The sequence below is a fragment of the Gadus morhua genome, chromosome 12 (genome assembly GCF_902167405.1).
Source record: "Gadus morhua chromosome 12, gadMor3.0, whole genome shotgun sequence".
Taxonomy (NCBI): domain Eukaryota; kingdom Metazoa; phylum Chordata; class Actinopteri; order Gadiformes; family Gadidae; genus Gadus; species Gadus morhua.
Genome location: NC_044059.1, coordinates 17,443,946 through 17,456,680, shown reverse-complemented (window position 1 = coordinate 17,456,680; position 12,735 = coordinate 17,443,946). Strand labels below are relative to the sequence as shown.

General features: G+C 46.7%; 1 protein-coding gene across 2 annotated transcripts in view; it reads right to left on the bottom strand.

The window, feature by feature from the left end:
* Positions 1-8,706: 8,706 nt before the first annotated feature.
* plpp3 (phospholipid phosphatase 3) overlaps positions 8,707-12,735 on the bottom strand; it is a 33,960-nt gene continuing 29,931 nt past the window's right edge. For both annotated transcript variants that reach the window (XM_030371904.1, XM_030371905.1), the window contains exon 7: positions 8,707-11,340. In XM_030371904.1, the coding sequence (XP_030227764.1) occupies positions 11,212-11,340 (129 nt within the window). In that variant the 3' untranslated portion in view covers positions 8,707-11,211. The remainder of the gene's footprint in view (positions 11,341-12,735) is intronic.

The window sequence follows — 12,735 nt, the reverse complement described above, 5'->3', positions numbered from 1 at the left end:
GTTTTGAATCGGAAAAAGAGCAAAAGGAATAAACAAATAAACGGCATTTTATTTGTGTTTGTGTGTTGGTTTTTTAAACCCGAAAACAGAAAAACAAAAATAGATACATTTATAGTTATAGGCTACACCAGAAGGCAGAACGCAGCGAAGAAAAAAGAGCCAACCACCTAAACCAGCAATAAACTGTCTAATTATATTTAGCCTTAGTTATGGCCGCACTTACCTTATCGTGATTTAATTCGTGAACTATTTGACACTGGAAAGACACACGATACGATCAGTACCGCTCTAAAGCAATCTGGTGCCCCGAAGTGCTAGCCTGGTTCTACCAGACTCTCGTACTTCACTTCATTTAATTTCATTTGTACAGAGAGTCTGGACCTAATCAATTGACAAACGTTAACTCACTTGAAGGCGGGTGTCTGTTGAAGTTTAAAATGATTGGATCTTCCCAGTGCCACTCTGGATCTGCCATAACCAATCGCTAACGTTTGGTTGTGACGTATGTCATGCGCCGGGAATCACGAGCAGGTTGTACACAAACCAAACACCTTGCGCGTCTTCACGAAAATGTCCGTCAACGACAGCTGCAGGTTTTGTTCGTCGAATTTAATTTATCAGGGAAAAATTGCACATTGTAAATCAACTACCGACCTACAACAACAACTCAAACTGGCGTACGACTTTATCGTCATTGTTCTCAGACACGCCCTCTGTTCGCTGATTGGGGGCCGCTGTGGCGGCACCAGAAAACCAAATTACATACAGCAGGTCCAGACCTAGTACTGAAGGGAAATTCAAATTGAGCGGAAGTACTTAGGCGGGCGGAGCCAGGCTACCGAAGTGCTCCTTCGAAGAAGAAATCTAGTTTCTGATTTAGTTTCAGATCGTCCAATCGCAGACTAAGTCGCCGGCTCCCACGGAAAACAATAAAGCTAGCCATTGTAGAATGCGAGAGACTCGATAGAACGTTTGAAACGTCTTTATATGCATTTCTTTTTAATCCGCGTGCCCTTTTCCCGGCATTCATTGCGGTTTTATCTAAATATCATGCTGTAGTGAGTGTAACATAATTCACCTACAGTATTTGTTATGTGTTTGTTCTTTCAATTGTGTTAGGCATGTCGTTTACTGTCTTGGTGGTTCAGGGATCACTGTCCCTTTAAGGATTACGAGCGTCTCATGACGTCAGAGCCCGATGCGGGATTTGTTTACTTGCAGCACATTTTGATTTCCTGTTTCTCTCTTACTAAATAAACGAGTTACACAACTGTGTGCTCAACGTGCGAAATTGTATCTCTCACTTAATGCAATTTCCACACTGGTGACCCCGACTTTAGTCTGCTGGACGTATCCAGGGACCCAACACGACCATGACCGCGAACGCTGTTACTCTCAAGCTCCCCGAATTCTGGGAATCGTCGGCGTCGGCATGGTTTGCCCAGACCGGAACACAGTTCCGGTTGCGGGAGATCAACGCGGATACGACGAGGTACTACTTACGTTGTGTCAGCTCTCGGAAATTCAACAGCATCCAGAGTGGTGAGCCTCCTTAAAAATCCTCCGGCAAGGGAGAAGTATGCCGCACTCAAAGCCCACCTGTTAAAGACCTTTGAACTGTTGGACACAGAGAGAGCCAGCAGGCTTTTCTCACTTCAAGGGCTCAGTGACAGCAAACCGTCTGAGCTCATGGACCGTATGCTGGATCTCATGGGTGAGCACGAACCCGATTTTCTTTTTGTGCAGCTTTTCCTGCGTCAGCTGCCTTCCCAAAGTGAGGGCGGCTTTAGCCAACACCATGATCACTGACTGTCGGAGGCTGGCTGAAGAAGCTGATACATTTTTCCTGGCGGGTCAAGGGCACTGTGTGGCTGCGTTTTTTCCCGCACACATCGCTCCTGTGACACTGGACGACTCCACGCTCGTCGCTGCCTCCACTTCTCGTCGGCAGCAGTCTTCTGACCCTCAGCAGTCTTCAGGCCCGCAGAGGTCTTCAGGCATGTGTTTCTACCATGCGAAGTTTGGACCGAAGGCTCTTAAATGCCTTCCGCCATGCAGTTACGGCGGGTTGGGAAACGCCAGGGCCGGCGCTCGGTAGTGGCCATGAGCGTCGGCCGTGCTGGCAGGCTGCTTTTCATCCGCAACAGCATCTCCGGACGGCGGTTCCTGTGCGACACGGGAGCACAGAGGAGCGTCCTGCCTGCTTCCCGCTTGGACATGGGACCAACAGCCACGGCCCCCCTATGGAAGCTGCTAATGGTAGCCCCATCCTTACCTATGGAACGAGGTACATTGAGTTGTGTTTCGGAGGCCAACGGTTTGGCTGGGACTTTTGTTACAGCAAAGGTCCTCCGTTCCCCTCCTCGGCGCTGATTTTTTGTGTGCGCATGGACTGTTGGTGGATGTCAAGAACCGCCGCTTGATGGACGCCGTCCGTTTTGTTCATATGCGTGCACGCTCAGCGGGGCTGACTCCATACGACTGTCTAGCATGCTCCCCGCCTCAGATGACTTCCACCGTCTGCTTGCCGGTTTCCCAGCCCTCACTCAGCCTACTTTCTCTGCGTCTGCCGTGAAGCATGGTGTGGAGCACCATCTCGCCACTACTGGTCCACCCGTCTACGCCCGTGCTCGGCGCCTCAACCTGACCAAGCTTGCCGTTGCAAAGGCTGAGTTTGCAAACATGGAGCGCCTGGGTATAGTCCGCCTGTCCGAACAGCCCGTGGGGCCTCACCCCATCCACATCGTCCCCAAACCCGGCGGCGGCTGGCGCCCGTGTGGCGACTACCGGCGCGGCTAAATGAGGCAACGACGCCTGACCGGTACCCAGTGCTTGAAATATTCAGGATTTTTTCGGCACACCTGGCTGGTATGGTGATTTTTTCCAAGGCGGACCTTGTCCGGGGATATCATCAGGTGCCTGTACACCCACTAGATGTTCCCAAAACAGCAGTGATCACACCGTTTGGTCTGGTTTGAGTTCCTGCGGATGCCGTTTGGCCTTAAAAAACGCAGCTCAATCTTTTCAACGCCTCATGGACTCTGTTTTGCGGGAGCTGCCTTTTCTTTTTGTGTACTTGGATGACATCCTAGTGGCGAGCGCGTCCAAATCTCAGCACCTGGCGCACCTCCGGACTCTTTTTGAGCGGCTCAGCCAACATGGGCTAATTGTCAACCCTGCCAAGTGCCAGTTTGGTCTCTCCGTCATCGATTTCCTGGGACACAATGTCACTAAGGACGGTGCAGCCCCTCTCCCATCAAAGGTGGAGGCGGTCGCGCAGTTCCCACGCCCGCTCACTGTCAAGTCCCTGCAGGAGTTCCTCGGCATGGTGAATTTTTACCACCGTTTCATCCCTCGAGCCGCCCAGCTCATACAACCCTTGCATGAGGCCTTGCAAGGTCAGCCCAAGCACGCTGTGGACTGGACTGAGAGCAGGGACAAGGCTTTTGTTGCCACTAAGGCGGCCCTGGCGAACGCCACCATGCTGGCACATCCTTCTCCCACAGCCTCCATCGCCATCACCTCGGACGCCTCGGACTACGCTGTCGGTGCCGTCTACGAGCAGTGGGTGGGCGGGGCCTGGCAGCCACTTGCCTTCTTCAGCGGTCAGTTGCGTCCCAACGAGCGGAAGTACAGCACTTTCGACCGGGAGCTGCTTGGTCTCTACCTCGCCATCAGACACTTTCGTTCCCTGTTGGAAGGTCGGCACTTCACAGCTTTTGTCGACCACAAGCCGCTGACTTTCGCCATGGCCAAGGTGGCTGAGCCGTGGTCCGCCCGCCAGCAACGTCATCTGTCCTACATTTCCGAGTTCACCACGGATTTACAGCACGTTGCCGGTAAGGACAATCAGGTGGCGGACTGCCTGTCACGGGCTGTGGTAGGAGCAGTCCATCTTGGTTTGGATTACAACCGCATTGCAGCGGACCAGAACACGGACCCAGACGTGCAACTCCTGAGGACCTCGACTACAGGGCTGAAAATAGAGGATGTGTTTTTTAGCGATGCCGGCACCACGCTCCTGTGTGACGTCTCTACAGGCAGTCCTCGGCCAATCATTCCCACGGGATGGAGACGACAAGTTTTTGATGCCATCCATGGTCTCTCCCACCCAGGTTCTAAAGCGTCACAGAGATTGGTGGCCGCTAAGTTTGTTTGGCACGGCCTAAAGAAGGACGTTAGGGACTGGGCTAACACCTGTCTGGAGTGCCAGTGGGCAAAGTGCACCGCCACACTAAAGCCCCGTTGGAGTTGTTCCCAGTGCCGGAGAAACGGTTTGACCATGTCAACGTGGATCTGGTCGGCCCTCTGCCCTCCTCTCACGGTTTCAGCTACCTGTTGACCATGGTTGACAGGACCACCCGTTGGCCTGAGGCTGTGCCACTGACGTCGCTAGCATCGGTCGAAATGACACGGGCCTTTATCAGCACCTGGGTTGCCCGTTTCGGCACTCCTTCCGACATATCCTCCGACCGGGGCGCGCAGTTTACGTCTGAGCTGTGGAGCGCTGTCGCACAGAGCCTCGGAGTGAAACTCCACCACACTACCGCATATCACCCACAGGCTAACGGACTCTGTGAGCGATTTCATAGGTCGATGAAGGCTGCTCTTCGTGCCAGCCTCAAAGACAGCAACTGGGTCGACAAGCTCCCGTGGGTACTGCTTGGCATCAGGACTGCACCAAAGGAAGACCTACAGTCCTCCTCCGCAGAGCTTGTTTATGGCCAGCCGCTGCGGGTTCCAGGGGATTTCGTCCCTGGCACCACCGTTCCTTGGTCTGCCACTCTCCAGCGGTCCACGCTACTGGACAATGCGAGGCTTTTCGCACCTGTCCCCACTTCCCGTCACGGCCTCCCTCAGTCGCACATCCCCGGTGGGCTTCGGACGGCTGCCTACGTTTTCATTCGCCACGACGCCCACAGGGGACCGCTACGCCCGCCCTACGAGGGCCCGTTCCGGGTTTTGGAGACGGGGGACAAACATTTTGCGGTAGACATGGGCGGCAGGCCGGAGCGACTCTCCATTGACCGCCTCAAGCCAGCTCACTTGGACGTGGCCAGGCCCATTGACCTGGCTCAGCCCCCGCGGCGCGGACGACCTCCAGCTCTGCCCCTGCCGGGCCTCCCCTCCCTCCCAGAACTCCCACACTCCATGCCCCATACCCGTGTCATGGCGGGACGCCTAACGTCGCCTAACGTGCAAAATTGTATCTATCACTTAATGCAATTTCCACAACGCAAACTAAACAAGCAACTGGATTATTCAGTTTTCCCGTTTTGATAAAAAAAAAACTGAAAAATACAGTTTATTTGTATATTCCTTTTGCCCTTTTTCGGCTTCAAAACCAAATCCGAAAAAACAAAAAACGACTGTTAATTGTTTTTTCTGATTTTGTTTTAAATCTGAATATTCAAAGAACGAACCATACACGGATTTAGTACCTACGGTGGCGCTGAGCATTCACCAAATAAAAAAAAGTTTCACAGCTAATGTAGCCCTTAGCACACTCAGGATCTCGTAATTACGAGATAATATCTCGTAATTACGAGATAAGGATCTCGTAATTACGAGAAAAGATCTCATAATTACGAGATAAGGATCTCGTAATTGATGACGCTATCCGACGCTATCGTATTTAATCTCCTGCTCGGGTTGAGGCATTGGGAAATATTGATGTTCCTTAAAAGTGAGGAGGGCATTAATATAAGTATGTCAACATTGTGCAGACATCTGAAGTCATTGGCCGGCAAAGATGACGCTATCCAACGCTATCGTACTTTATTTCCTGCTCGGGTTGAGGCATTGGGTAATATGGATGTTCCTTAAAAGTGAGGAGGGCATTAATATAAGTATGTCAACATTGCGCAGACATCTGAAGTCATTGGGACTGTTCAGGAGAAAAGCCCAGTCGGACCTGCTACAAGTGGCTCTCTTCCTGCAGGAGCAGTTGAACCAGTACGGGATGCTTGTTCCATCATTTGATGTGCCAAAGCCCCTCGAATATTGACGCGTTAATTGTTCAGTGGAACCCAGAAGTGGAAATGTTGTTGTCGTGGTGGTTTAAAGGGCATGTGGCTGCCCCCTCACATTGCAGCTCTTAAAAGTTGAATACAGCAGTGCATTATGTGTTTAACTTTATACTATTCATTATTGTTCAGAAAACGTCTTCCCTCAAGCTCTTTTCCGATTAATGAGCTAAATTGTTTTTATACAAATCAATAAAATATTGTTTTTGTGGGGAAATATAATTTTTGTCCCACTGCCCACATTAGATTTTGTTTTAATATTGGTTGTGACAGTATGTCACATAATTAATGTATTCAAATTTAAAATACTATTTTCATAGTAAAGGCAAACCATGTCAGTTGTTAAATTATTTAAAATGTACTGACTGTATGTTGGTTAATTGAAATGCCATTTATTAAATGTGATCTTGTCTTCAAGTGGTTTAACTCGGACAACTCGGACATATTGTTTAAAACCTATAGCACCCAACTTATTAAAATATCCGGATTTAATCGGGCTCTATCCCATAAATTCAGTCAATAGAACGGGCAGGGACAGGCTCTGTTAGCCCCGGTTAGCGCAATGCTAAAGAGCCGCTCCCATAGGCAGATTGCTGCATGGCATTCGCCACTTATTCAAATTTTAGAGGTTGAAGCAGTCTGCATTTTTGTCACTTGCCATAACACGGTCATGTGTTTTATCAAAACACCGTCAGTAACAATTAAATTGAGTTGATTTGGACGGCTCTTTTTTTTGTCCGATTTTTTCAGTCTTCAGTGCCTGTTTGTGAGATATGCATTGTTTGAATGATAAGCCTTTGATTTTGTTTAATTTTAATACGCCTTTCATCAACAGTGGTTTGGGGTTTTATAACCAAAATTAAAGTGCTTAATTACTGGTGAACGATGTTGCAGAACATATATGGTACAAGTTTGTGTTGATTGCATGGAAAAGGGAATAACCAGTTACAACTTATATGGTAAGAGCCTGGTAATACCATGGAAATAAACAAGGCTTCCTTTTACAGTAGCTACAGTTTCAGCTTACTTAGTGGGTAAATTGTCATGTTTTACTTAGTAATGTTGCAGAACATACATGGTACAAGTTTGTGTTGATTGAATGGAAAAGGGAATAATCTATTACAAATTATATGGTAAGAACCTGGTTGGCCTAATACCATGGAAACAAACGAGGCTTGCTTCCTTTTACAGTACAGTTTCAGCTTACTTACTTGGTAAATTGTCATGTTTTACTTAGTAACATTGCAGAACGTACATGGTACAAGTTCCAGTTTACTGCATGGACAATGGGATGTATCTATTACAAATGATATGGTAATGACGTGGTAACACCACAGAAACAAACGGCTTCGTACCCAGTATTTAAGAAGATGTACCATGACACTAGGAAAACGGTTCCTGCGGAGGTTGTTACCAGGTAAGTAATTCCATAGTTTCTAAGGTAAATCGAATAAACCCTTTCTAAATGGGTGTAGCTATGAATAATAACTATGTAAGAAAAAGTAATTTATTGGAAAGTACTATGCTAATTTCTAGATAGTACATCATTCAACTTGGGCTGTTACCGACATAAACCTTGGATAAATACAATTGTAACTTGAATTAATAGGTGTTTCTAAGAATTGGTTGCCTAATTTCCTAGGAAGTACGAGTTATTACCAACCTGAAACAGTTAGAACCACACGGTACTTGATGGGTAATAGTGGAGGTTTTACTTAGTACTACAGCTGTAATTCCTGTGTATTTACCTTCTTATTACCAGTGGTAATTACCCAGCAATACACTATGATTTACCATGTATTTACCGGGTAATTCCTCTGTATTCACCTTCGTTTTACCTGCGGTAATTACCCAGTAATACACTATGATTTACCATATATTTACCGGGTAAATTCCTAGTAATTAGGGTACTGTAAAAGGAAGGGTTACCACTTTACTGTAACCCTGACCAGTTTGCACAATACCTCTACCTGTTATCCATTTTTAATTGTACATAATATAATATTCTTCATTTGTTAAAACTTATATTGTATTGTATTGTATTTTTATTGTATTGTATTATTTTATTTTATTACAGTAAGCACAGATAATACAGAGCATGTCACACAAACATTTCACTGCATATCCTGTATGAGTATGTGACAAATACAGTAAAACCTTTGAATCTTGAATCCTCTTCTTATACCTCCTTCTTCTTTTCTGTTGATTCCCCCTCTCACCCTCACTATTCTTCTGACTCCTTCAATTTTGGTAACAGTAAAGGCAAGTGAACTAACCTGCTGCATGTTTATAGTGCTTGAACCTGATGTCTACAATTAAGCAAGCATGTGTTTGCGTACCTTATGGCTGTGTTTAACCAATTGGCTCATAGGTGTGGTAATTTGGCAGTCAGTGCTTTGGAATGGCAAGGAAGTGTCATCCTGATATACTTCTGTGTCTAAAGTATACAAGTGTGTTTAGTGTTTTGCAAATCACTGTGTGTATTGTTTTGCAAAAAGTGTGAGGCTGACATTGTGCTTATAGCGGGGAAGCAATATGGGGGCGACTTGCTCAAGGATTCTTACAGATAGGCTGCAGACCTTCCCCCCTTTTGTCTGAGAGTGGACCACCTAGAGTAGAGTACCCATCTAATCTGTGATGATGGGGTGAAGACACAACAATAAAACGCACAAAGCAAAGGTGTGTTGGTAATGAGCTTTTCATTTTTATTCATCGCATGTATTAGAGTAGATTTAGCAGAAAGAAACAAATGTGGCTATTTCTTTTATACTAAAATGAGAGAATAAAAATAATACTAATAGTGTATTGAATACATTTTGTGTGTATTTTGTGGTTGAACGCATATTAAAAACATAATTACCACAATTTACATTTTTTGTTATCTAGATACAAGGACAATAAATCAGTCAATCAATGCTTTGAAAGCAGCACTTTGTAAAGAACACAGGTCTGTAATCATAGTGGATATATTTAAACACATTTAGGAACAATATCTTACAGAGTTAATGGTGTTGTACTGATCTATACATTATTTATATATATATAAAAAATAAGGTAAGTAGAACGCTTGTTGAGATGATGGGACGGACTGTACGATGAGAGAAGGTGTGCAACAATGGCGGGGCCTGGAGTCTGCGGCTGTGTGTAGTAGGAAGAGCTGCTGTATGCAAGTGGTACTGTACAACTGTTAGTGATTACACTGGAACACACATATAGGTTAAAAGATAATAAAATATTAGATCCACAGTTTTAATAAGCTTCACCTGACTGGGAAGTCCCAAGGCCTCACACTCTCAAATGCAAAGTGGCACACGTACATGGACACCAACACACACACGCTAACACACACACACACTTGGCTCAGACAACAGTGTGTGACGAAAAGTGTGGGGGGGGGGGAGGAGCAGGGAGTCTACACACACACACCACACACACACACACACACACACACACACACACACACACACACACACACACACACACACACACACACACACACACACACACACAAAGGATAAAAGTAAAGGGCAGAGCAGTTACAAACTGGCATTCAGCCATGCATCATACTCGCGCGCACACACACACGCACGCACGCACGCACGCACGCACGCACGCACGCACGCACGCACGCACACACACACACACACACGGGATATGTACAAGTAAAGTACACCATGACAACCACATGAGTATAATGGACAAAATACAAAATTCACATTAGGCACACAATCACATACACACACACACACACACACACACACACACTGATTATGAGCTATTGGGCAGGTGAGAGCCCCTCCCTACCAGCGGGAAGATCCCCAAATAATGTGCCAGCTTAGCTGTCAATCAATGCCATCTTTCCAAGGTGACAGACCACACCCCTATGCTTTTGCCCCACCAATCCCCTTCCTGTCAAGCAACCAATCAGACGGCTCCGACGCCAGAGCAAGAAGCATGGCACAGCCACACCCCTCGCCCAGGTCCTGAGAGATTCTAACCCCCTCCCCCCCCTACATCCAAAGAAAATAGACCCCCTACATTTCACATTTCCCCCTTCCAAAAATATATATAAAAAATGAAATGCAACATCCCGGGTTAGGGCTGCTATGATAGTTCACTGTGAAATGCTTGATGCGCTAGTCAAATTGACACAAGAGTTCATGAGTCAGGAGAAAGAGGGTCCTGGTTGTAAACCCTGGTCCTTAGAACCCTTCCCCTTGCTCACTGACGGCTGCTGATGCTGATCTCGCCGAGTGGTAACCTGTCCCAAACATTACAGTATTGGAAATATACTGTGACCGTGTCTCACTGTTCTGGTTCTATGAGGAGTGACTGATCAACTTTGTCTTCACCAGATATGGAGTTTGACGATTACGTAATTTCTAACTCTTGCTTCTGTCGCCGTGACAGCATCATTAAGCGCTTTCACAGACAACACATCTCAGGCAGCGAGTGGTGATAATGGACACTGTAATGTAAAACAAAATAAAAATAGTGCTATATGTTTAACATTGTTTTTCTCTATACTGTTAATATATCTATGCTGCTAGGTATACCGCACAGTTATAATGTTCCGACGGATCGCATGGGGTGTTTTTCTTACGGCGTATATAGGCCACACAGAGACGAGATCCATCTTCCTTCGATGCAGTGACTTTGAAGAATCACATGAATTTCCTTCAATCGTTTGTTTTATGTTTCTTCGTCTTTCAATCTCTCCACTTTTTTTTGTATACATAGAGGACAAAGCATTCATACTCAGAGGATGTTTCACTTCAACGCCAAACCCCCTCCTTCTAAACCCCCAGCCCTCGATGATCTTACTTTAAGTCATACTTCTATAGCTTCAAATTATTTTCGGTAACTATTGGTCAAACACAAACACAACGGGCGGGTGGATAGTAGTAAACATAACGGCAGTGAATAATGCGTCTGGATACTGATAGTGGACTTTGTGTGTGCAAATCTCAAATTCCAGGGCCTTTTTCTACCTACAGTGTGTTGTTTGGGCCCCGTTGAAGGCGGCGCACGGCGGAGGAGGGTTAACGTTGGAGAAGCAGCCGTATCATCTCTCCTCGCTACATTCTACTGTCTGATGGGGAGGGTTGAGCAGCACTGCAATTGGCTCCTCAGTCACAAGGGAGGAAAGAAAAAGGAGGCCTAGAGTGCCACGGCCCCCCTGGTCTCACACCATGTTGTGGTGTTTGCTCCGGTCGATGATGTCAGAGGAAGGGAGGAGCTCCTTCTTGATGGGCGAGGGAGGTGGCGTGGCCGGCGGGGTCTTGGGTTTGAACAGATCGGACACTAAGTACACCTGGTGGAAGGAGAGAGAGAGAGAGAGAGAGAGAGAGAGAGAGAGAGAGAGAGAGAGAGAGAGAGAGAGAGAGAGAGATTAATATAGTTATCACCTCTGGACAGTTTATTGTTTCATTACAGTAATCGTTCCGTTTTCATCTCGTGAAATTAGTTTTTCGTGTCTTCCCCTCCGTCTCTGCAAGATTCCCTGCAGCCTGACTGCCCTTCTGAGAGCGGGACCAGCCATAAACACCCAGGTCAGCGGAGAAGAAAGTTATCAGTAACAACGCAAGAACCATTGGTGGACACACAGGGAGGAAGTGGGAGAGGATGAGAGATGGGGGGTTGGGATCATAAACAACATTCTAGAGAGCTCAAAGAAAAGGAGAATCAAAGAGGGAAAGGTATGGAAATTCTGCCTTTCCTGTTGAACCGGACTCATAATAATAATTCTTCACTCAGAATTGAAGAAATTTGGAAAATGAACTAGGTGGCATGACAACATCCTGGCGGGGTTCAGCTCCATTAGTAAAGCGATCTGGCAGGAGGAAGTGATCTAGGAGCTGCGCACCATAAAAGTGAGATTCAAATACAGGAAGCTGATCTTATGGGCTCAACCTTGCGTCATCAGCCCAATCATAGTCAATAATCAGAATCATTCTCAAAAGAAACAGAAAAACAACCACATCTTGGTTACAAAGTCTCCCAGGCAATTATACAGACCTATTTCCTGGGAAAATGGAGGCAGACTGCTGAGTCAGAAATTCAAAGTCAAAGGATGAGAAACCTCTTCTTGAGGTCCTGATGACATCATACAACCAAAAGGAGACTGGGAATGGGTGGGCAGGAAATGGGACTATAGAACATACTGTCCCAACAAATGATGAGGGCTGCTGTTAGGAAGACCCTGGGCTCCGGAGGGAGAGCTTCATGCCGCTCTCCGGCCGGCTCTGGGCCGACAGGGGAAAGGCCCGCTGAGCAGCAGGTCAAAATGCTCTCTGCATTCCCGTAGAGGGACTAACACCCTGGGAATTCTTTCTCATTATAGTCAGCTGGAGTAACTATCCCTCATGTCCCTTCAAAATCTCATCTAGGCAGACACAGTCCGCCTAGAACATGTGTATTGCTGGCTAAAGAGACAGCTGGTATGGTCTATGGTCACAAATGTCAAAGTAGATCAGTGGTGGATACATTGCCACCATAGAGGGTAATGAGCTGGCTGGTTAGTCTTTAAGTGTGTGAGATTGTCTTTGAGTGTGTGTGTGTATATGTGTGTGTGTGTGTGTGTGTGTGTGTGTGTGTGTGTGTGTGTGTGTGTGTGTGTGTGTGTGTGTGTGTGTGTGTGTGTGTGTGTGTGTGTGTGTGTGTGTGTTTCCATGTAAGTGAGAAAGTGGGCGCTCATGCCGGCATGTGT